Raw genomic sequence first — 25,175 nt, 5'->3', positions numbered from 1 at the left:
CTCTCAATCATGCTAATATTAGGAACAGATGCTGACAATTTATATATATTCTGTAATCTTAGAAAAATCATTAAAAGCTGAGAGGATCAACGAAACATTACTTAAGCAATGAGAATGAACTGACTGGAAACCAGAGGAAAGCAGTGTCCTCTCTTTACTTTACATACTTGACTCAGCACAGGTGATAATATCCCTCAGAAATGAAAACATACTAGAGTTCAGTCTAAAGCAGAAATATATTTAACTGAGAAGGCCTCAATAGAAAATACATAATTCATTTTTACCTTAAAAACATATTTCAAGTATTTTAGCATTTTTTTAAAAGTTCTAAAGGAATCATTAGGCATTTCTCTAGTGAGTCACATATTTAAATAATGAAAACCTCATTCTACCTAGCTTTTACTGAAATGAAGTGGACCCTACATATACATACAAAGGGTGCCCTAAATGTTCACTGTGTAATAGTCATTGGTAGATACTTATTTTAAATCCCATTCAGTAGCATACACTCTCATTTTGGTGTCCAGTTCCAGGTCTCAAGAATATGCAAACCCTCAGAGCCCCTTAAAAGTCTCTTTAGCTGTACCTTGACAATTAGAAGAAGCAGGAAAGACATTAATTTCTTTTTCTGGAAGGCAGAAAGCCAGTAGAACAGAGTAAGTCAAAGATTTCCTAACAACTTCTGCTATTTTAAGTACTTCTTTGTACCTAAAATTCCCTAAACAATCTGAGATATTAAAATAACTCTGAGATTAACAAGTCACTTTATACTCCTGCTATTGGATGTTAGAGAAGCTATTCATTTGGCTAATTTCTGAATTAACTCTTACATAATTTCCCTGTTCACATCCCCTCTTTAGGACTTACATGAATGTCCTAAACCTACCTTCAGTGCATTTTCAGAGGCAGCAACGAAATACAGCAGCAGAAATGTGATCACATGAATTAGATGCTTAAATTTCAATTTAACAAATTCTCTGTAAGGGTTTTGAAATGAGAAATCTTATGAAGAGTGCCAAAATAAAACCCTAGATTCTAAACACACTAAAACATTCTTTTGTTTTAAAATTCCTGACTGTCAAGTGATTAACAAGATATTGTGTAAAGTTTTATAAGTATTAGAAAATGAGGTATAACAAATACGATTTATCTTTTTATAAGAGTTTCAGAGCCCATCCACATCTGTCACACAGAAACACACAAAAGCCCAAAGAGTTAATTATACATAAGTGCTTCGGGAGGGAGTATTGCTTTCATACCATTCATACTACTAAGGTACACAGATTCACTTTTCACTAGAGAAAAAAAGTCACATTATTTTCTGAAACTCACAAATTTCAAGCTATTACTGTACCTTCCTCTACCAAACCCTTTTCAGTTAGGTAACTCAAAAGATTTTCTAATGGAGGTAGAGGAAAGATGATAGGAAAGAATAGGGGAAAACAGAAAGTTGCGGTTTAACTGAAAAGCAGAGTCATTCAGAATTAACAAGCCATTAACAAGGAACTGAGGAATTCCTATGAGAGTAAGAGGGGCAGGGGGAGCTACAAAAAGGTCTCAAAGTCTCTGAGCAGGGTAAATGGTACAGTGCACCAAAAGATAATGCAAAACATGGAAACACACTGTACACAGAGAAAGGGGAAAAACATGGTCCTGGGAAAGAAAAGTTATTAAAATGTTAAGGATTGGGGCACGGGCAGTGTTTTTGTTTTTGCTGGGAAACTGGGAGCCAGGAAAGGGTTGCATGCCCAGGTAACCATCTTGAAAATAAAGCACTGCTTAATGAGTAGGGACCAGGAATAAACAGTGGGGGAGGGGAGGGCTGGCTTATTACCTTTATGGAGGATGCTGGTCAGAGGCTCTCTGCTGCTTCTCTGGTGGGTGGGCAGCCCCGTTCCTGCTCTCTCGCCTCCCCTAGCCAGCCAGCTCAAACCTGGAAATCAGAAACCTGTGAGTGGTGCAGTACCCCGGGGGCGAGGAGGAGGGGGGCTCTGAGGAAGGGGGAGCAGAGAAAGAGACAGGTAAAAGGCAAGCAGGAAGAAGCAGTGATTCTCCTCCCTCCCAGGCCAGCCCCCTTCCCCTCAGGGGAGGTAACTGACTTTACCTGTCTCCTCAGCTGCTGCTTCTCTTCTTTCTTTCAGCCTCCTCCACACTCACCAACTTCTCCATTGAAGAAACAGCCCAGGCAGGGCCGGACACGGGTGTTCTTGATCCTCCTCGATGCCTCACGGCCCCAGCCCGGCGAGCATCCAGACTGCCGAGCAGACTGGAGGCGGCGGTCCTAGCCGCCGGGCAGCCTCGGGGCAGGAGTGCAGGGAGGAAGTCCCGGCTCGTGTGGGGGGGCAGTCCCCGTCTGAGGGCTCGGAGCAGGGGGCTGCCGCGCTCCGGGCCGGAGGCTCCCAGCTACGAGGGGACACGGGAGGTCTCGGGGCAGCGAGGTCCCAGGTCATTCAGGGTCCAAAGTGCCAGCCGCGGGGACTCCAGGCAGGGGGCTTTCGGGATGCACTTTGCACTGAGCCACCCCCGCCCCCTCCCTCCAGCACTTTGGGGTCACTGGGATGGGACCAAGCCTTCAGCAGCCAATCAGCAGCCGCACTGGAGCCTGAGCCCGGAGCCGTAAACCAGGTCCGGGGTGGGTGGGGGGTGGGGGGGGTGGAGGCGACTTGGTTGGTTGGTTGCTTCCTTCCCTCCTCCTTACCCCAGCAGCACCCACCCCTTGCCTGCCGTAAAGCCGCCTGTGCATTCGCGACAGTTAGAGGAGGCGTGCCGATCGAGGTTAGGACTCGTCTCCGATTGGCCTCACTCACTTCCCCCTTCCCCATGGCTTCCGCTGCTCCGCCCCTGGCGGAGGGACTCGAAGCGGTTGCTAAGAAACACTGTAGGCCGAACAGGCCCTCTGCGCATGCGGAAGAGGAAACGCCTTGTACGTTCCGTGAACTACGGTGGCTCGGAAGGGGCCGGGGCTCGCTCGAATGGCGGTGCGAAAGCAGAGTGGCTTCAGTCAGATCCCTGGCAGGTAACTGGGAGCAGCCGCTAACCTCGGCGGCGGGGGAGGCGTGTGTGCGGCCGACTGAGAGGCTGTTCCGGGGCTTAGGATTGCGGAGGCCTCAGTCCCCAGGAAGCCAGGAGAGGGGCGCCTTGTCCCGCCGCTCTCCTTAGAGCTTTTTAGACGCGAGTGACGGGTCCTGGGCTCCTCTCTCGATCCCTGAGGTTCCGTTAGCTCCCAGGCTGGGCGTGCCTCGCCTAGCGTGGAAAAGAGGACTCTCTGTGGGGTGACGGTGACGCTTCAAGGGCTTTCCTGCAAGAACAGCGACCCTCACGAATTCCTGTGAATGAAAGGGGAAAGAGTGGAAAATATGGGAAGTGGACGTGTTTATTAAGTGCATTTTTTCGTTTAGCCGGTACTTACCTGCCGAGCACTGTTCTAGCCGTTAGGGAGACAACGGTGAGCAAGATAGGATAGATGCAATCATTTGCTTTCGTCACTTTAACAGAGAGACCAACAAACACAAAATTATTTATCCGATAGGGATAGGTTATGTAAAGAAAAGCAGAATAATGGGATCGAGATTGCCTAGGGTGCGATGGCTATTTTAGATAGGAAAGGTCTCTGAGGAAGTGACATTTGAGTATCGATCTGAGTGAGGAAGAGCCAGCCATGCCAAGATCTGAGGGAAGAATTTTTCAGGTAGAGACATCAAAAGCGCAAAGCTTCTGACGCTGGAATAATCTTTGCTGTTGACAGAAACTGCAAGAAAGAAGGCCAGGTAGTCAAGCAGCGTAAGAGGGAGCATGGTTAGTAATGAAGTTGAGGGTGGGGGAGGGGGGGTGCGACAGGCTGCGGATCTTGCAAGACCTTGTAGCGGGTGGTCGGAAAGTTATCGTATCTGTTTATGTTTTGAAAAGATCACTGGCTGCTCAGTGGAGAAGACTGTAGCTAGGAGTGAGGTTAAGGCAAATGTGAAAGACTGTTGTAGTAGTCCAGGCAGTAGTTGACATTATCTTAAACTAAGTCACCCAGTACGCCAGCCGTTTGACTCCCATCGATGTCCTCAAAGAGAGGCCTAATTGTATAAAGGAAGTATGCATTTCAACATATCAGCTGTTTTTGTTTAATAAAATATATTAAGATGTTTTGTGGCAGATGGGGGTCACTGCAAACACTTTAAATTGATATCCTGGTATTTTATTGTACATTATCATTCATTTATCAAGAATACTAGTTTTGGTGCCTTCTACATGAGCTACTTATTGGCTTAGGTAGGCAAACTGGGTTCAGGCCTGCCCAGGGAAGCTCATAGTCAAGCGTAGGGGAACCAAACTAGAAAATAGTTATGGACAATGCAGTGAGAGAAATACTGTGTATAGGCTGAGGGAGCACTTGGCAGGGCCCTCTAATCCTGACTTGGATATGTGGAAGGCTCTCCAAGACTGGAGGTTTCCTAGTTGAAGGTTGAGAGTGGGAGGGAAATGGTTGAGTGTGATTTAGAAAGAATGGGCCAAGCAAAGCTTGGGAATCCTTAAAGTGCACAAAGTTTCTGAGGCCCTCAGAGAAAGCCTGGAGCTAAGTTTGTGGGGCACAGAGGTGAGAAGACCCCAAGAGCCAGATCTCACAGGACATGCTAAGCCATGTTCAAGGATTTGGACTTTATCCGAATGAAAGTTGAGATGTTTTTCAGAAGGAAGTGGGTGTAGGGTGGGCCAAGAAACAGCCACTTAGCACGGACTCTGTTGTGGTTGTCCAGGGTAGGAGTGGTGTACTGTGGACTCTGTTGTGGTTGTCCAGGGTAGGAGTGGTGTACTGTAACAGTGGCAGTGAGGATGGAGAGAAGTGAGGTGAGAAAGGGTCCAGGAACATAGCCAGGTTTCTCACTTGGGTGACTACGAGATACAGGTGCCGTACACTGAGATGGCAAGTTTGAGAGGCCATAGATTGAGATGAGTTTGTATTGAAGGTGCTGTGGAAACTCCAAGTGGAGCTCTCCACTGGCATTTAGATACATGAGTGTGGAGCCCAGAAGAGAGCTAGACCTAACTGTGGGTTCTGAGTTGTTAGCATGTAGATATTAATTGAAGACATTGAGAATCCATGAAACATTTAAGGGACTACAGTCAACCCTCTGTATTCACGGGTTCCACATTCAACCAACCTCAGATCAAAAATATTTGTAAAAAGAAAAAAATTCCAGAAAGTTCCAAAAAGCAAAACTTGAACTTGCCACCAGCTTAGCAACTATTTACATACCATTTACGTTGTATTAGGTATTGTAAGTAAGAGATGATTTAAAGTATAGGGGAGGATGTGCATAGGTTATATGCAAATACAATGCCATTTTATGTAAGGGACTTGAGCATCCACTGATTTTGGTATCCCTGAGGGGTCCAGAAACAATCTCATACCCAGAAATGACTGTAGAAGGAAAGGGGTCCAGCAAGTGTGTCTGAGAAGGAATCTCCAGAGAGGAAGAAGGAACTCCAAGAGAAATTGACTTGTCAAGGATTAGTGTGTGTTTAGAAAAAGGCAAAAATATTTTTAATGGAAAGACTACACAATTATTATCTGTGTAAACATGTGCCCATTTTTCCTTTAAAGAATATACCCCTTTGGCCAGCAAGTCTACTGATGAAATTGTAAGCAGAAGCCCTTTTTAAGAAGAAAACTTGAAGATTGCAGGGGGAGGGGAGTGAAAAGATGTATTATAAAGTGAGAACCCTCATGCATGATAGAGAAGGCACTGAAATTCTATGGATTGATGATTAAATTAATATTCACATCTGGTGAGCCCTAAAGACTTCTTTCCCTTGTTCTGTGTAAGGCTTTTCAGAAAATACAAATGCTTAAAAGAACATTCTTGCTAAACATTTGCTTAGATTAGAAAAAATTAAAGTTGTGTATTATTAAAAGCCAGGCTGCAAATTATACAAGAAAAGTTTTTAATCACTTCTGGCTGTTTCTTTAAACCAAATCCACCCAGAAAGTATCATATCTAAAACAAGAGTGTGGAACAGAGGTACTCTATTTATTCTAGGTAACTCTTCATAAAATAGGTAACTCTTCATAAAAAAACTACTTTGAAGGCTACTACATATTTTTGGATGTATAATTCCCAATTTTTAAAAAATAAGCTATTTTTTATATCTTTATACTTCTCAGCAATATTTCATAACTTTGAATTTCTAAATTTCCCTTCCTCCTTGAAGTACATAGCTGAATTATAATTAGAAACCAGTTATATTCAGACATATTAAATGATATTACATATTAGCAACTTCTGATCTTTCAATTCTGCTGTGATTTCTTACTGGTTTATTATAAAAACAAAATAACATCACAAAAAGTTTGGAAAACAACTTACAATACCTCAACTTCAGTACCACCACGAACTGTATTTTTGCATACTCTTTTTGTCTTCAGACATTTCACAGAGTTCCAACAATACTTGTGCTATGGGGTATTCCCTGGCAGTCCAGTGGTTAGGACTCCCATGCTGTCACAGCCGAGGGCCCAGGTTCAATCCCTGGTTGAGAAACTAAAATCCCACAAGCCACATGACGTGGCCAAAAAAAAAAAAAAAAAAAAACCTCATGCCATGAATTTCTGGAGTTTATCTGTGCATTCTGCCTGAATAATTACTGCTTCTTTCTTGGGAACCTGGATTGCCACCTGACGTCCCTAGTACTCTTGGTTTCTGGAATTGCATAGAGGCTTTAGGAATCTCCTGGTCCAGTGATTTTCAAATTTTCGTAGCAGTGGGACTCCAATGTAAAGAAGTCTATTAAAAGTGGTATTTTACTAGTATGAATGTAAATTATAAGTTCAGTTTTATAACGTGTACTGATTATAGAATCAGGCAGTTTTGAATTCCGAAAGGAATGAAAGGAATGAATAAATATGTGAATAGTTATGGAGAACACGTTCAGTCTTACAGCATCCTCAGCACCCACGCAGTTTGGATAGTGTGTTTGCAAAATGCTGCTTCAACCAAGACATGAAGGTCTATGAGCTTCTTAACAGAAGCTGGTATCTGAGTTGGGTTCTAATTTTTCCTAGCTTTTCCACTTCTCTGGTCATTTATTTTTCACTTGAAATCCTTTGTTCAGGTTGCAACAATTTTTAAGATTACTGACATACAATTATATCACAACCAGGGAACATGGTATTACCACACTTTCACAGAATGTGCTACTAGATAATTCTAAATTGCTTTATTGTATTGGTGCTCTCAAATTTGGTAATTCTTAAATTATAACTTTTCATTGATTTAAAAGTTTAGATTGCATAATATTTTTTAACAAGTTAAAATTGATTGGATTTCACCAGACTTCATTTTCCATTCAGTTAGGTGATATCAAATTCACACAAATGGAAACACTAATTTTACAACATATAAATGAAATAATTCAGGATCAACGTTTATGATGTTTTAGTTCATAAAACCCTGACTCAACCTGAATTGAGTTTATACCCTGCATGGAAGAGGACTTGATCATTGGAAAAATGCTCAAGCCCCACTGCAGCAACTCTGATTCAGTTGGTGCCTAGGGCTCAGCCATTTTTCCTAGTGCCCCAGAGAGTTCAGTGTGTGACTGAAGTCAGGAATCACTGCCCAGGAGGCTGTGTCTTAAAGCACGTAGTGTTGGTGGAGAGAGTAAGCAGGTTATGCCCTGATGACAGCAGACACCATTCTTGGGACTGCAGGGAGATCGGGACCTGTGTGTTGTAAATAGGGCCACCAGACATGCAGTCCCATCATCTGCCTTTTAGCCTAACTTTGTTCAGCAGTACCTGGCAGGAAAGGAGGATGGGGATGGATAGAGAAATTCCTCTTTGACCTCACAGTCCCAGCAAAAAAATGCTAAAAGAAAGGAAGCTAACTACTGGCTCTTGAGCTTCTTGTAGCCCTGATTCTGCTAATTTAAGGGATTTTTTTCCCTCAAGGGTAGTTTTAATTTGCACTTTATTGTGACTTCAACATGTGCAGCTCGAGCACATTGTTAGGTGTGTAACACAGTGAAGACTGAATGAGCTCAGAACTCAAGCCCTGCTATAGATAGTACTGCATTTATAATTTTTTGACATGAAATTTTTATTGTATTTTAAAATTCAGAAGTTAAAAATTATACAGCAGTTAAAAATTCTCTTGAGATCAAAACAGTACTAAAATGAACTTTGAAACTGATTTTAGGATTATTTTGGACATACACACTACTCATGGACACTGAATGAAGTTAATAAATCCCTGAGAACTTGACTGAAGCAGAATATTCAGCCATGAACATATTCAATAAATATTTGTTAATACTACTGTGTACCTGGCATTGTGCTAGGAGCTGGGGAAGAAGTGATGAACCAGACTCCTCTTAAGGCAGGAGTGTTACAAATTATTGCACAGATAACTTAAAGTACAATTGTGACACATTCTGTAAGACAGCAGTGGTGCTGGGAGACTGAGAGTATCTCAGGAGGACCTAACCTTGCTGGAGAAAGTCATTAGTTTCAGGTGAGCAACATAATGATTCAATATTTGTATATACTGCAAAATGATCACCACAATAAGTCTAGTTAACATCCATCTCCTCACATAGCTACAGATTTTTTGTGTAGTCAGAACTTTTAAGATCTACTCACTTAGCAACTTTCAAATATACAATACAGTATTGTTAACTATAGTCACCATGCTGTACATTCCATTCCATGACTTACTTATTTTTGACCACCTTCAACCATTTTGCCCACACCCCACCCCCTGCCTGTAGTAAGCACCAGTCTGTTCTCTGTATCCATGAATTTGGGGTTTTTTTAGATTCCACATATCAAAGAGATCATATGGTATTTGTCTTTTTTAATCTGACTTATTTCACTTAGTATAATGCCCTCAAAATCCATCCACATTGTCACAAATGGCAAGATTTTGCTCTTTTTTTATGGCTGAACAATAATATCTATATCTATAGATATATAAATATATAGATATCACATTTTCTTTATCCATTCATCCATTGATGGACACTTAGGTTGCTTCCATGTCTTGGCTATTGTGGATAATGCTGCAGTGAACATAGGGATGTATATATCTTTTCAAGTTAGTGTTTTCACTTCCTTTGGATAAATACCCAGAAGTGGAATTGCTGGATCATATAATAGTTCTAGTTTTAATTTTTTTAAGGGACCTCCATACTGTTTTCCATAGTGGCTGCACTAATTTACATTCCCACAAGCGTTCCCTTTTCTCCACATCCTCAGCAACACTTGTTATTTCTTGTCTTTTTGATAAACAGCCAATCTAATAGGTATGAGGTGTTATCTCATTGTGGTTTTGACTTGCATTTCCCTGATGATTAATGATGTTGAGCATCTTTTAGTGTTACCTGTTGGCCATCTGTATGTCTTTGGAAAAATGTCTATTCAGATCCTCTGCCCATTTCTTAATCAGTTTTTTGGGTTTTTTGTTTTTGCTATCAAGTTATATGAGTTCTTTATATATTTTGGATATTAACCCCTTATCAGATATATGGTTTGCAAATATTTTCTCCCATTTTGTAGGTTGCCTTTGCATTTGCTGCCTGATTCCTTTGCTTGCAATTTATGGAAACAACCTAAGTATGTGTCGATGGATGATAAAGAAAATAACAAAAACACCAAGCTCATAGATACAGAAAACAGATCGGTGTTTGTTAGAGATTGGTGGGGTGGGGGGAGGTGGAGGGCAAATGAGTGAAGGGGATCAAAAGTTACAAACATTCAGTTATAAAATAAATAAGTCATGGGGATGTCATGTACAGCATGGTGACTATGGTTAATAATACTGTATTGCATATTTGAAAGTTGCTAAGAGAGCAGATCTTAAAGGTACTCATCACACAAAAAAAGTTTTGAAACTATGTTGATGGATGTTAACTGGATTTATTGTAGTGATCATTTTGTAATATATATATATAGAGAGTCATTATGTTGTACACCTGAAACTAACATAATGTTATATATCAATTATACCTCAATTAAAAAAAGAATCTGGTAAACGGTGTCTTCTATTTGTGCCTTTCTTAACTTGCCACTCCTTTAAAAAATGGGGGAGGAGCATTGTTTTTTCTCAAAATAAATCATGTTCATTCATTTTTTAACAATTTCACACCATAAATAGAAGTGCAAAGGAAGTAAAAGGAAGGAGTGGGGTGGGCAGGGCCTGGAGTCATTCCTGCCGTGTGTTGTCTTGTTTAACAGGGCCACCTGGGGTGCAGGAAACACTGACAGATGTGCACTGGGGATTACTACGGAGACAGTCATTTAACTTAACCCTCCCAGCGTCATTATGCCCTTGAACTTGGAAGGAGACTGAAGCTGAGGTGTAGCTTGCCCCATGGTGACCCTGATGTGGTTGAGACATATGACTCTAGATCCCAGATCCCAGGTTCTTACTAGTATACCACGTTGACAGAAAAACACTTTTAAGTATTGTCTTAATCATACATTTTATCTTTTATCTATAACTTAATTATCAGGCTTTTTCTTTATGCTAAAAAAAATGCCTGACCTGGATCAGAGTCCTGCCAACAAGAGTTTAATAGGAGGACAATTTACAAACATGAGGCAGGGTCTAAGCGTTCTTAGTGTTTTAGCAATAACCTGGAAACTTGTTAGAAATAAAAATTTGGGAGCCCCATCCCAGAACTGCTGTATCTGAAACTCCTGGGGTAAGGCCTGCAGTCTGCTTTTACGTGCCTTGGCAAGTGATTCTGAGGCAGCTAAAACTTGTTTTAAGGAAATGAGCAAGGGATGGTGTACCCTGGGGGCTGGTAACTGCCAGTACCTGCTCTAGGCCTGGAAGTAAGTAGAAGGAGCAGTTCCTGAAACTGGAAAGAACAGTCTCCTGCTCTCCCTCTCCCCCCTCCCCCCCCCCCATCTACTACAGGAGCATGTTGGGACGCAGAGAAAGGGGAAGAGTAGAACTAGCAGGGCAAAGGGAAGGTGCCCAACACAGGATGTGCTGTTGGAACATATCCTTCCCCCTCTTGTCACTAGGGTAGAGAGGTGCTCTTGAAATCAGAGTTGGCCAGCTATGATGGCCCTGATGGTGGACATGGATGACGGGAACCCCTTTCCTTTCATCTTCTGGGCCTTCTCAGTGCCTTCACTGCCCTCTCAGACTTTCCTAACCTTGGCACTGCCACCCAGGTTCCCTGCCCCCTCCCAACTTGCTGTAGAGTCTAACCAGACCCACTTTAATTTTTTGGACAAAGTAAATGCCGTCTCAGTTGGGGGAAGGAACTGGAATCTTAGAAGCAGCCTTTGTTTAGAGTGCCTCAACTTCTGCCTCAAGAATCACAGCAGCCTCGTTATTGGAGAGAGAGATTAAGTAACCTGTCTGGCTGTGGTCAGATTTGAACCTATTGTTCCATTAGGCCAAAGCCCAATATTGAGAGATTCTAGTCACTTAGCAAACCATTAGCTTCTCATAGAAAGAAAAGCAGTTTTTTACTTTACGTACTGACCATGAAAGTAATTATTTTTCTGTATTCTGAATTTAATGTAGAGTTTATGTAAAAGAAAAACTCCCTAAAAGTAGTCATCTTTTTTTTTTTTTAAACAAAGGAGTAAATTACTAGCAGCTTGTTTTCTTATAATTTTTAAATTAAGTTGTGGGAGAATGTTTTCTAGTGAATAGACTGTGCACTTAAAAGCTCTATTTCTTAGGAATACTTTTTAAGAAAATATTTTTAAAACATTTTTAAATACCATTCTCAGTTTTCAGTCTAGAAATTTTTAAAATCAATAAGTTTACGTTTATATTTTAGTTGATATTAATGAAGTCTTATGCATATTGTTGCTAAGGATCAGAAGGCTGATGTCTATAGCTGAAATTGTTATTTTTTTAATTTAACGTTTTATTTTGAGCTAATTGTAAATTCACGTGAAGTTGTAAGAAATAATACAGAGAGATCTTGTGTACCCTTCAACTAGTTTCCTCCAATGGTAGCATCTTGCAAAACTGTAGTACAGTATCACAACCAGGATATTGACATTGATACAATCAATCTACTGCTCCAACTCAGATTCCCCTTTTACTTCTATTCATTTACGTGTGTGTATTTAGTTCAATGCAATTTTATCACATATATAAGTTAGCGTGTTCCCCATCAGTTCTGTTATCACAAGGTCTTTATGACCCTACCCACCAAGTGGGAGGGGCCCTCACTAACCTCTGGCAACCACTGATGTGCTCTCCAGCTCTCTAATTTTGTCATTTCAGGAATTGAACCATACAGTATGCAGCCTTTTGACATTGGCTTTTTTCTCTTAACATGATTCCCTTAAGGGTCACCCAAATTATTGCATGTATCAATAGTTCTTTCCTTCTTATTACTGAGTAGTATGGATGTACCACAGTTTATTCATCCGTTGAAGGACAACTGGATTGTCTCTAGTTTTGGGCTGCTGTGAATAAACCTACTACGAACTTTCACATACAGGTATTTGTGTGAAAATAAGTCTTTATTTTGCTGGAATAAGCGCCCAAGTGTGTAATTACTGGGTCATATGGTAGCATGTTTAGCTTTTTTGTTTTGTTTTAAAGACTATATTTTTTAGAACAGTTTTAGGTTCACAGCAAAATTGAGAGGAAGGTACAGAGATTTCCTGTATACCTTCTGCCCCCACACATGCATAGTCTCCTCCATTATCAGCATCTGCAGATGGGATACCACAGTGGTACATTTGTTACAGTTGATAAGCCTACATTGACACGTCATAATCACCCAAATCCATAGTTCACATTAGGGTTTACTTTTGGTGTTTTACATCCTATTGGTTTAGACGAATGTATAATCACATGTATCCATCATTGTAGTATCATTCAGAGTAGTTTCACTGCCCTAAAGGTCCTGTGCTCCATGTATTCATCCCTCCCCTCATCCCCCAACTTCTGGCAACCACTGATCTTTTTACCATCTCCATAGTCTTGCCTTTTCCAGAGTGTCATATAATTGGAATCATACACTATGTAGCCTTTTCAGATTGACTTCTTTCACTTAGTAGTATGCTTTTAAGTTTCCTCCATGTCTTTTTCATGGCTTGATAGCACTTTCTTTTTAGCATGAATAATATTACATTGAGTGGATGTACCACAGTTTATATATATTCATTCACCTACTTAAGGATATCTTCGTTGCTGCCAAGTTTTGGCAATTATGCATGTGCAGGTTTCTTTCTGGGCGTAAGTTTTCAACTCCTCTGGGTAAACACTGAGGAGTGCAGTTGCTGGAGCGACGTGGTAAGAGTATGTTTAGTTTTCTAAGAAACTGCCAAACTGTCTTCCAGTGACTGTACCGTTCTGTGTTCCCACCAGCAATGTAGAGTGGTCCACTTTCTCCATGTTCTGGCCAGAATTTGGTGTCACTAATTTTTATTTCAATCATATTGATAGTGGTATTTACTGTGGTTTTAATTTACATTTCCCTAATGGCTAAGGTAGTTGGACATCTTTTTGTGTACTTACTTGCTCTATATCCTCTTTAGTGAACATGTCCGTGTCTCTTGCCCATTTCCTAATTGAATTATTATCTTTTTTAACGTTGAGTTTTGAGAGTTCTTTATATATTCTAGATACTAGTCCATTGTTGGAAATGTGGTTAGCAAATGTTTTCTCTCAGTCTGTGCTTATCTTTTTATCCTCTTAATAGGGTCTTTCACAGAGCAAAAGTTTTTAATTTTGTTGAGGTCCAGTTTATCAGTTTTTACTTTTATGGATTGGGCTTTGAAGGCCAAGTCTAAGAGCTCTTTGCCTAGCCTTGGATCCCAAAGATTTTCTCCTTTTTTTTCTAAAAGGTTAATTTTAAGTATTAAGCCTGTGATCCATCTTGAGTTAATTGTTGTAAAAGGGTGAAATTATTTTAAATGAAGTTAAATCAAGGTCTTAGTCACTCATATTTATACTGCCTTTAAACTGTTGATGAACTGATACCAAAGTATGATCAGTGGATAGTTAGGCTTTTCACCCTGGGTTTGATGTAGCTACTAAAAGTAATTTAATGTAAAAATCAATCAAATGGTTGTCCTGATTAATGTTTCAACCTTTGGTTGCTGAGTATCATTTGAAAAAATTAATTGTAGTTTGCACTGGGAATTTGCATAGTTGGGAAGTTGTATTGTAATTGGCCTTGATTTTAGAATTTGTGCAGCATGTAGAAATGATTCTGAGGATCAGTATTCTGTTTTAAGGTATTGTGGGAGTACATATAGAAACTGTTAAAGATTAGGCTGTGTGAGTTACTCCTTACACTTAAGAAGTTTATTAGAGACCTTCTATTCAACCATTGCCCTGAGGCTTTGGAGCATCAGAGGAAATTTGAGAAGGGGCACTGGCTCTGAAATTAGACTTTCTGGGTTCAAATCCTGATTCTGCCAGTTAACTGGCTCTGTAACTTGATCTCTTTGTGCCTTAGTTTCCTTATTGTAAAATGGGTGTGGTAATTAAGTACCCACCTATTACAGTTGTTATGAAGCTATTACTCACTTAAAACAGTTTCTGATACATAGTGGGCGCTCGATAAACTTCAGCAATTATTATCCCTAAATCATTGATTTTATGTGAAGATGGGTGGGGAATATATATATATTTTTTTTAATTTTATTTATTTATTTATTTATTTATGGCTGTGTTGGGTCTTAGTTCCTGTACGAGGGCTTTCTCCAGTTGTGGCAAGTGGGGGCCACTCTTCATCGCAGTGCGCGGGCCTCTCATTATCGTGGCCTCTCTTGTTGCGGAGCACAGGCTCCAGACGCGCAGGCTCAGTAACTGTGGCTCACGGGCCCAGCTGCTCCACGGCATGTGGGATCTTCCGGGACCAGGGCTCGAACCCGTGTCCCCTGCATTGGCAGGCGGATTCTTAACCACTGCGCCACCAGTGAAGCCCCAAGGGAATATATTTTTTATATTAAGACAAGCATGATTCTGTTAGGATTTGACTGCAAAATTCAGATAGTTTACAGTCCTTAAACAATAAAAGAGAGACTTTAAATAAATTTTGTGCTTGTAATGGGCACCCCCTTAGGCTCCCTGACGTGGGAATTCACTTTCCTTTTCCAGGAGGCGTTTTCTGAAAGAACTCTGAGAAGCACTGCTCATTCACATTTTCTAATTAGGCCTCTCCTAACATTTGTGTCCGTTACAGGCTAGACAAATCTCTCTCATTATCCAGGATAGCTGGCTCCAGAGCCTCTCAGCATTCTGAGCATCCTTCCCCAGACACTTCGCTTTGTTGATGTCTCGTAAGAGCTTGGTGTCGGAGGGGTATGCCTTCCTCCAGACCAGCATGGTAATGCAGCTTGAGATGTCCCAATCTCATAGCAGCCACTTCGAGGAAAAAAGTGTGGTTGGTTAATCCCCTAGTTCGTTTTTTCAGGATTTGTCCTTTGCTTTAGTGCTATGATTGCTTTAAAACAACAACTGCAGTTCTCAATTCTCAATGGGTTACCATAGACATTTGTTTCAATGCAGGTTTCTTTGGCCAGCATTAATATCTTAAAAGACACTGTAATTAGGAAGGGTTTATGATAGTCACAGTAGAAGCAGCCTAGCACCTATTGTCTTCATTCATTTGTTATCTGCCTGGCATTTGTGACCCCTAGTTGATGCTTTTGTTTTTCTTTCTGTCTATAAAGCATCATTTTGACTCTTCGTATCTTCAAGTTTATAACATTTCAATCTGATTTCTCATAACCACTCTTATCAAGACCCTGGGTCCCACCGTGACAGAAAATAGCCCATCCTCCCCTCCAACCCCCCCCCCAAACCCCCAAAATGCTTTTTTGTTTACCTATTTATTGGCATTCACTTTAGTTTTGTGTGCTGAAATGATTGAACCATTTGAAATGGGTCTTTTTATAGGTTGAAAATAGTTGAAATAGCAGCAGTTTTATTCTCATTTGTGGTAAAATTTAAGGACTTAAGATGTATAGAAATATTATAAGTATTTTTATTGCTATAGCATTGAAATAAAAATAATTCCATTTGTGGTTGAAAATTATATGAATAGAGTTGAGTATACAATATTCATTAAAACCTAATTAGGTAGATTTACTGATTAAATTAGCTTTAAAATAAAAAATATTGCCACAGAATATTTTATATAATAGAATATTTTATATGTAAAAATGTCAGTAGTTTTATTGGGAAGAAATGTTATAACTAAAATATAAAGTAAAATAAGTATGATGGAATTCATCTTTGAAGTAGAATATGAAAACTAATTTCTGGTCTGTGACAGACAAAATATACCAGACAATTAAGGAGATGATTTTATTCAAGCTATTGCAACAGAGAGAATGTTTATTAATGGAAAACCTCTCAAAGAAGGAAGAAATGGGGAGTTTTATAAAACTAGGGAGTCAGTAAGGAAGGGTGAAGGTGGGTCCTATCTGGAAATACGGTCAGCCCTTTCTTGGAACACAGAAGGTTCAGTGCTTCTTAACCATAGCTGCTTTCTGGGAGCACAGGGCTCAGGTAAATTTTAACATTGTCAGATGGAACAAGGTTACTGATATTACCGTATTAAGTTATGTTTATAAATTGTGTGAGATACCACGGTTTGAAAATAGAATTCAGTGAAAACTTTACAGAAGCTTCATTTGTAACCTTAAAATCTATAGGTTTCTTAATATTTATTTCTGCACTGGAGGACTAGAACAGGGCGGCTTTGTCTTGTAGGGGTGACCAGGAAATGAAATTCCTTACAAGCTAAGCAAGGGGAAGAAACCAGTGGAGAGGGAGGTTTGAAGACCAAGGGCAGGCCAGTGGGCCCTATAGTAAAAGTGAGAACCGATAAAAGTGACAGCCCTCCCTATGAGGTCTCTTCCAGTGAGGAAGGAAGGAAGTTAAAGATGGGCATTTATAAGTGGGTCCGGGTAAAGGAGGGAATTCCGTGGATTTTGTTAAATATAAATTTTAAAAGGACAAAATCATGACCCATATAAAATGAACGCAGAGCAACGATTTTATTTAACTAGTTAATTAATGAAAGAACTAGACAAATGTCACAACCATTTTAAAAGAAAAGTTGACTTTATATAGAGTAAAGGAATGTTGAAATGAGTTTACAGATGGAAGCAAAACTGGCTTTTCCCACTGCAGGGAGGGTTGCCCCTTCACCAGACAATTATGGGCATGTCCACAGACAAGAATTATTTGCATTGCTATCAGTTACTTACAATTTACCAAGGTGTAAAATAGCTCAAAGGCAGTGAAAAGACCAAGCCCTGTAGGATCCAATAATTCCCAGAGGCTCCAGTGTTCCCATTGAAAGGATATTCAGTAATCTCTTTTGCTTGCACCAAAGTCTTTAATTTTTCCTAGCCACGCTTGCTGTATAGTAACTACATGCTTTCTCTAATATTCACTTATCAGTTGATTGCCCATTTCTCTGCTTTAAAAGCCACGTCTGATCCTTTCCTTTTGCCCCACTCTTTCTGGTCTCCATCAGGTCAAAGGAGCCTGGGGAAACCAGGATGTCTAAATTTATATCCAGCTACAAATACAAAATACAGTTTGCTCACGTTTGGATTGCTTTTGCTTAACGTCTTGTCTTTTTCTTGGGATGGCATTTAAAATTTTTTAATTTAATGTTATAAATGATAACCAGGGTTTCTTTATATTATCATATAATTTTAAGTTGGGAGTTAACCAGCAATAACCATAATAGTTTGACCATACAGCAATCTAACTTTAGGTTTTCATCTATAAGTTGAACGTAAAAGTTAATGAATTTGAGTTATTAGCCAAGTGGTTCTCAACCTGGATGATTTTGCCTCCCAAGGGCATGCTACTGGCATCTAGTGGGTAGAGGCCAGGAATGCTGCTAAAACTTCCTACAATGCACAAGACACCTCCCCCAAAGCAAAATTACCCAGTTCCCACTGTTAATAGTGCCAAGGTTGAGAAACTCTGACAGCCCATTGAAAAATGTTAGAGGAAAGCTAAAGTTTTAACTGTAATAAAATTAAAAATAATTTTATGATCTTAAATCTATATGAAAAACATGAATTTTATTTTTATGGTTTTAAAATAATCTTATTACCAGTTTTCCATTTTTAGAAATTAAGCCATCAGTATTACCTTTAACTTGAGAGACTAAATGATTAAGTGGAAACAGATGCCTTTCCCTTGTAATGTAATGTATATAACACTTATATTTTTAAATTATTTTTCCTATTTTAGGTTTTATTGAAGAAACAGAGATTCATCCCATTTCTAAGATTAATATTTACAATTTGGATTTGTCGACTTTCTTGTAAGATATATATGGCAATCAAAATGAAAGCTGTCTTTGAAGTTTTAGAACAATTATACCGGAAGGTACTTCTTGGAGCCACACTTGAAAATGACAGCCATGATTACATCTTTTATCTCAACCCAGCATTTTCAGATCAAGATTGCTCTACAACCACCTCCTCAGACTGCTCAAACATCCTTGATGTTCAGGGCAAGCATCAGCCATCCTCTGTGAATTTGGCTACCCCTTCTGTAGCACCTGTGTGTTTGCAGAGACATTTTCAGTTGAGCAGTACCCGAGAAATAATGCTCCTTCAGTTAACAGTGATCAAAGTGATGATAACCAGAATATTATCTGTCGAAACTGAATTGCATGCTAAGGAGAAATATAAAGATATAATTAAAATTCTTTTAAAATCATCTGACATCGATTCTAAATTAGTAAGCCCATTTGCTTTGGGGGGTTATTTTAAGATCTAGATTTTTAAAATATACGTTTTAACATTCAGTAACAGTAGGTAAATTTATTTGTTTTTTTATAGACCTGTATGTTCCAAACCTCGGATAAATTGTTATCTCACATGGCTGCAAAGTGCCTTGCACTACTTCTGTATTTCCAACTGAAGGAAAAGGTAAGATAAGTAATCAAATTATGTTACTGTTTCTTTTATAGTTGCTTTAAAATTGCTCTCTGGCATTCAATATTTTATCAATAAAATATTTGCTCACATAATAACGTGTAAATCCACAAAAGTGTAAGAATAGAATAATATGATGGCTTATATCAAGGATTAGAGTCTTAAATATGTTGTAAATCTTCACAGATCAGATTCTTAACCCAAAAGATGGGTTTCAAGTCAAAGAGTTCATAACTTTCTTCAGATTGTCAAAGGAGTAGGTGGGCCTCCTTCCTCCCCTCCAAAAAAAGGTTTAGGAACCCCTGCTTGAGACTAAGACCATTTTCACAGGTTTAATATAAATAAATTCTAAGAGTGGTCCTCAGCATAATGAAAAAATATGAACAAATTATCAGATTTTTCTCTTATCTCTGAATTAGTTAATAAACAAATCTAAATTTACTGACTTCTTTCAGCTATAATTGCTTGTTCCTTTCTTAAAATAACATTCTTTCCTGAATTAAAAAAGGCGGTATTTGCAGTAGAAAATTTGGGAAAAGAGAAAAAGTATAAAGACCAAAATAAAAATTACATATCATTCCAGCTACCAGAGATAATAACCACTGCTAATATTTTCATGTTCCCTTTGATCTTTTATTTCTATGGCATATTGAATTTCTTGATTTAAGGAATATTAGGATATTTGTGTCCTTGTTTTAACAAATATTATCATACTTTTTTTTTTGGAAGGGAGTAAGCAATGTTGTATTGAGTTGTATATAATAGGTAATTTGTAATTGTAAAGAAAATATTGTATTATAACTTACTCCTTTAAATTTTTTCTAACTTCTAGATAACATTGAGTAATTCCTGGATTTCTTTCTGCCAAAAAAATCTTTCTGAATATTCTGAAAGTGATAAAGTAGTATACTGCCTCTGGATGCTTACCTTTGTAATAAAAGAAATCTTTAAAGATACATGTTCACAAAAGACAGGTATGAATTATGTTTCCCCGTAAACAATGGTCATTATCTTGTTCCCAAGGAGGATTATAGTTATACAATGAAGAGTAAAACTTACTTTGCAACGTCTGATCTGTCTTGAAGTATGAAAACCTAAAGAATTGTGCCCCATATTTTTTGATTGAGGATACCTTTCTAAAAGGAAAAAATGTAAAACTTCACTATTATTAAAAATTGAAATTAAAGCTTTTCATTTTTATATATCCTTTGCATCGTCTGATGTTAACTGATATTTGTAAAATGGGTATTAGCCATGGTTATTAGCTCTTACTTAGTCTGTGTATCTTCATTTGTTCATGTTAGAGGTAAACAATCCAATCCATTTTTTCATCTTATAAAGGGATAATAATTACAAAAATTGAATTGTAAAATTGTTTTTTAAGAAGTCTTTGTTTTTCCTGTTGCTTATAATTACTATTTTTTTAATCACAGAAATTCTAAAGCAGTTCCTGACTCCTTTTGACACTATTTTTGAAGTCTTTTACAATTCCTTATTTTCTCAGCATTTTGAAAACCACCAAGATACTTCTAAACTAATAAATAGCTTGATATGTTTCCTGGAATTGCTTGAACTTCTTATAGCCTCCAGAATCCACCTGAAGTTACATTTCACTTGCCAGAGGATTTTATTTTTGAAACCTTCTTGCGTGTTCGACGTTATTACCTGGCCTATTCAGGCTTTTGTCAAAAGGAAATTCATCATATTCATCAAAAAGTGCCTTCTCTGCAAAGTGGGTGAAGACCTTTCTCGGGGATCTGTCCCTACCTTCATGGCACCAGATCATCCTTTAGATGTGGACCTGTTGGCTTTGGCTGATGCTGTTTTGCAAGCTGTGGATTTGGGCTTGTTGAGGACACTGTCTGTCTATGGAAAACCTTCCTGCTTTGGAGGCGATGAAGTCCAACCTGGATGTGAGTGTGTCCCTGGTCCAGATCATGTGATCCTTAGAGCAGCGAGCTTACTTATCATTAGATCCTTAGAAATCAAGTTTCAAAATGGTGCTTCAGCAAATGAAATGAAAGGTAACTCTCTCATCTCCTTTTGTATGCAAAGTAATGGGTAATTATTTACTGAAGTAAAATTATTCATAATTATCAAATCTCAGGACTGTAATTTCACAATTTAAGCTATATGTTATTCTAATTATAATTTATTAATTTTCTTCAAAAAAAAAGAGAAAAACTAGAATTGCCTTAAGAAAAAAAGTTTCAGTTTTGTGCTCTAAACTGAATTTGCGTAGTATAGTTAATAATTGTGTTTAAAAAAAAGATTCTGTTGAGTCACTTCGAAGTAAGCAATGTAAGTCAATTCATATTCAGATATTTGTAGTATATTATTCATATTTTCCTTCATAAAATTGGTATATCTACTAATACAGATTTTTGACAATTAGGAGTTGAATCGAAACTAATATGTCAGAAGTTATATTGATGAAGAAATTTTTGTATAAAATTTCCAGGATGTTAACTTAAGAGTCCAAAGAGAGCCATTTAAAGTATTCAGTGTAGGTGCTGGGGAAGGTTATGTCCTCTGTTTCATTTGAGGAAAATGAATAGTAAACGTCTCTAAACAAGCAGCATAGAGTTTCAGTGAAAGGTTTGAATTGTAAGCAATGACTTCCCTGAATTGCTTTAGATAACATTTAGCTTGTAGTAACAACATGTAAGATATAATCCCGTGCAGTTATCATTTACAACACTAGATGGCGTGTGTTATATGTCAAGAATTTTAAATTGCAGTTAAAACTCCTCAAAACCTTTTTGACTTTTGTGCTTAATAGTAGTACTTTCTTTTAATACTTTAAACAATTTTAAACAAACAAAAAAATTTTTTTCTGTTATTTTGAGGGCAAATTATTTTTGTTTGGGTGCATTGTTGTGTCTAGTAACAAACCATGTGGCATCCAGTGAAGTGATTTCTGTTGCCTACTACTCATTCATTTATATGCATTTAGCAAGAATTTATGTAACTTTTATTTCTCAGAGATAATTAGTTATTTGGCAGCGTGGGAAGTAGATGATCTGGCTATACATTTTAACTGTATCCTACTGAGTGGGTCATTTTTTTCTGTGAAGCTCAGTTTCCTAATATACAAAGTAGAGATAATCCCTAACTCACAAACTTTTTGAAAGTGTGAATTATGAAAATGAATTTTAAAATACTCTAGATATTATAAATTTATATATAGGCAAGTTATTATAAATGCATTCATAAACTGTTGCTTGCTTTTGAAATTTGCATTTTTTGAAGTTGATTTACAGAGGTTCATGTCTGAGTTACTGACCTTCTTAAAGCCTCACCTTCAGCCCTCTCTGCAATCACACAATCTTTGTGAGTGGTTGTCTAGGGTCTTCATAGAACAAGACGATGATATGCTGGAGGCTGCCAAAACAGCAATGGGCATCTACCTGAAGTTGACCAGGTTCGTATATTTTAAAGTAATTATACTAACTACATGCCAGGAAAGCAGAAAACATTTTTAATAATGTGTTGGACATACTATTTACTTTCCATCATTAGGGGAAAAAAAAAATCCCTAACAATCTTGTGGTTTCCTTATAAGTTCCAATTCCTTTCTTTAACCCTGCCCTCCATGAAAATAGATTATATTTGAGTTCTCATTATGAAAACCTGGCTGGCTAGGCAGATCTAGGGATTAGAACTAGACTGAGATTAGACAGCATGGGTTCTGGCTGAGTCTCCACCTTTGCTTTACCTGTGTGATCAGGAATAAGTTAATACACTTGTCTAAGTCTTAATTTAATTGATGTTTAAGAACTCTTTTCACCTCTGAGACTAACTTGTCTGTATTGAACTTCTGTAAGGTGATTTTTGCCTTTGTAAAGGTGAGTACAATCTTCTAAGTAATCAAAGGAACTGTTGTAAATTTTCATTTTAATGTACAGTTGAACTGAGATTGATATCATCTTGAGGCAGATATCTGAAATTGATTATGAACTTACGTTACTGATGACATTTTATACTGATCCTATTTCTGTTTATTAAAACAGCTGTACTTGGTCAATCTTGGGTCAATCTTGTGGCAAATATCTGTAATTGGTAATGAAGTTAATAACTGAAGACCTTTTACACTGTTTCTGCTTCTGCTTTATTAAAACCTTAAAGTATTTGCTTTATTTCCATTTCTTTCTTGGCTTCAGAGAAAGGGATTTCTTACTAATGACTGTCGGTGCAGTGTTGTGCTGCCAGTTCTTACTTGTATTATGACACTGCTGGCAGTGGCTGCTTTCAGACTGTAAGAGTTTGGGGCCAATTTTCAAAAGGTTCTAATCAAGAACACAGAATTCCTGCATGCGATTTGAATTAGGCTTAGAAACGGTCAAATACAAATTCCGTCTGAATGCACATGCCTCGTAGAGTATATCTTAGTTGTATTCAAAGCTGACTTCTTACTCCTCAAGAAAGAGGAAGCCTCTGAATTAAATTTACTTTGTATGTGAATTTCTAACTTTCTTAGCTTGAGTTTAGTGTGCTCGCAGAGGCATGTGCTCATGTCATATGTATTTTTTTTAATGTAACTGTATTAGTTAAGAGTGACTGGCTGTAAATGATAGAAATCAACATAAGTTAGTCTAAGCAAAAAAAAAAAAGGAATTTATTGGCTCTTAATTGGGAATTCTAAGGGGTCAAGTTGTCATCAGGTATAACTGTATATGACTCAAACCATGTCATTGATTATTTCTCTTTGTTTCTATCTCACGGCTCTGAATTAATTCTCAGGGCCACCAGCAGTGCCAGGCTTACAGCAGCCTTACAGTTATAATCTTTAATGGTGCCAGCAGAAGTCCTGGAGAGATCTGATTAGCATGCGTGGGTCACAGATTCATGTTGGAATCATGGTGGCCAGGAGCTTGGGTACTCTGATTGGTCAGTCTGGGTCACATGCCCACCCCTGTTGAGGCAAGTGTGGAAGGAAAAGAAGGAGGTTAATTGCCACCTTACTACAGGGAATTAGTTACCTGTAGGAACAAGGAATTCTGATGTCAAGAGACAGGAAGACAGAGGACTTTAATTGGGCAGGTAAAAACTAGAACTACCAAAGTCAATGGATTTTATTTATTTTATTGAATCAGATTTATATGGAGTTTGTGGAAAAAGAGATGGTTTTGAAATTTTTTTTCTTTTTAAAATAATGCATACATTAAAAAGAAATCTAATAGAAGAATTTATGGTTTGTGAATTACATCTGTCAAAACTTATATTTGTAAACAGTCATTAATCTGAAGTCTCTGCTCTCTTTGTTTTCAGAGAATGTGAAGCTACTGAAAGCTTGACCCAAGAAAAAGAAATGTGGAACCATCACACACATGAAAATGGCTATAATCCACACTGTATTTTTTTATTCTTACTAAAAAATATAGGATTTGATTCTACAGTTCTTCTTGATTTTTTGATTTCATCAGAAACCTGTTTTCTTGAATATTTTGTTAGATATTTAAAATTATTGCAAAAAGACTGGGATAATTTTTTCACCATTTGCAAGTACTTTGATATAACTGAATCTAAAGATAACATAAATATTTGTTGTTGTATCTCCTCACTTGTCCAAGACAGAAGCAGCAACCAAACAGAACCTAGTCCTTTGGCTGTTCTTGGTAATCACAGAGATGCTCATGCTTGGGTCTCCTGGGCTTCTGAAGCTTCTTCTGAACCACTGAACCACGTTGTGATGTCTGAGGAGGCCCAGGCCACACTCCAGGCTAATAGTCTGTCTCCCCCACGAACTTCTCAAAGTCTGGTAGATTATGAAACCTCTGATGATTCTGAAGAAGAATCCACAGGCCAGCGTTTAGCAAACAGTAGACTAATATCTTTACACCAAGAAGCAATGAAGAAAATTCAGGACACAGTTGGAACAAGTAGGGATAAAAAAGAACTTAGCCTGGAGTCTCAGTCAAGGTCTCTGGTTTCCAAAGAATCTAATACTCCCTTCTCTGTTGATTGTGACATAGGCCCAAATAACATTGCTTCTAAAGTGGGAATATCTCACAGAACAGTAAAGTGCTTTGAAGAGCTACAAGGTGCCATTTATCGTTTGCAGAAGAAAAATCTGTTCCCATATAATCCAACAGCACTTTTGAAGTTGTTAAAACATATTGAGACAATATATAATAGAAGTATGACTCCTTTGTAAAACAGGAACTGGTTTTCCCTAATATAATTGTGCCTTAATGAGATAACAGTAAAAAAAAAAAAAAACTTCAAAAGGGTTTTCTAACATGCCTTTCCTTTGCCTTTTGGAAGCTGCCTA

General features: G+C 38.3%; 2 protein-coding genes across 6 annotated transcripts in view; one reads left to right on the top strand and one right to left on the bottom strand.

Moving 5' to 3' along the window:
- The window catches only part of ASB7 (ankyrin repeat and SOCS box containing 7), a 48,893-nt gene extending 46,318 nt beyond the window's left edge, over positions 1–2,575 (bottom strand). The window contains exons 1-2 of the mRNA XM_036842312.1: positions 2,105–2,575; positions 1,835–1,933 (exon numbers count right to left, since the gene is read on the bottom strand). The gene's annotated coding sequence lies outside the window, so the exon portion shown is untranslated. The remainder of the gene's footprint in view (positions 1–1,834; positions 1,934–2,104) is intronic.
- Positions 2,576–2,918: 343 nt separating this feature from the next.
- Positions 2,919–25,175, top strand: LINS1 (lines homolog 1). Of its 5 annotated transcripts, none has more exons than XM_036842308.1 (7): positions 2,919–3,016; positions 18,210–18,704; positions 18,806–18,895; positions 19,734–19,875; positions 20,335–20,925; positions 22,154–22,325; positions 24,173–25,175. In XM_036842308.1, the coding sequence occupies exons 2-7, from the start codon at positions 18,294–18,296 to the stop codon at positions 25,056–25,058; spliced, it is 2,292 nt and encodes a 763-aa protein (XP_036698203.1). In that variant the 5' UTR covers positions 2,919–3,016; positions 18,210–18,293; the 3' UTR covers positions 25,059–25,175. The 5 variants fall into 5 exon arrangements, with proteins under 5 accessions (XP_036698203.1, XP_036698206.1, XP_036698204.1 ...); XM_036842309.1 differs by lacking the exon at positions 2,919–3,016 and adding an exon at positions 3,740–3,795 and having other exon boundaries at positions 20,335–20,814; XM_036842305.1 differs by lacking the exon at positions 2,919–3,016 and adding an exon at positions 3,740–3,795.

The sequence above is a fragment of the Balaenoptera musculus genome, chromosome 2 (genome assembly GCF_009873245.2).
Source record: "Balaenoptera musculus isolate JJ_BM4_2016_0621 chromosome 2, mBalMus1.pri.v3, whole genome shotgun sequence".
In the NCBI taxonomy this organism is placed as follows: domain Eukaryota; kingdom Metazoa; phylum Chordata; class Mammalia; order Artiodactyla; family Balaenopteridae; genus Balaenoptera; species Balaenoptera musculus.
This window is presented reverse-complemented; position numbering and strand designations above follow the sequence as displayed.

Coding starts and splice junctions, on each gene's coding strand:
- LINS1 (XM_036842305.1), top strand. Junction 19,876..20,334: donor TACATGTTCACAAAAGACAG/GTATGAATTATG, acceptor TTTTAATCACAG/AAATTCTAAAGCAGTTCCTG. Junction 20,926..22,153: donor TTCAGCAAATGAAATGAAAG/GTAACTCTCTCA, acceptor CATTTTTTGAAG/TTGATTTACAGAGGTTCATG.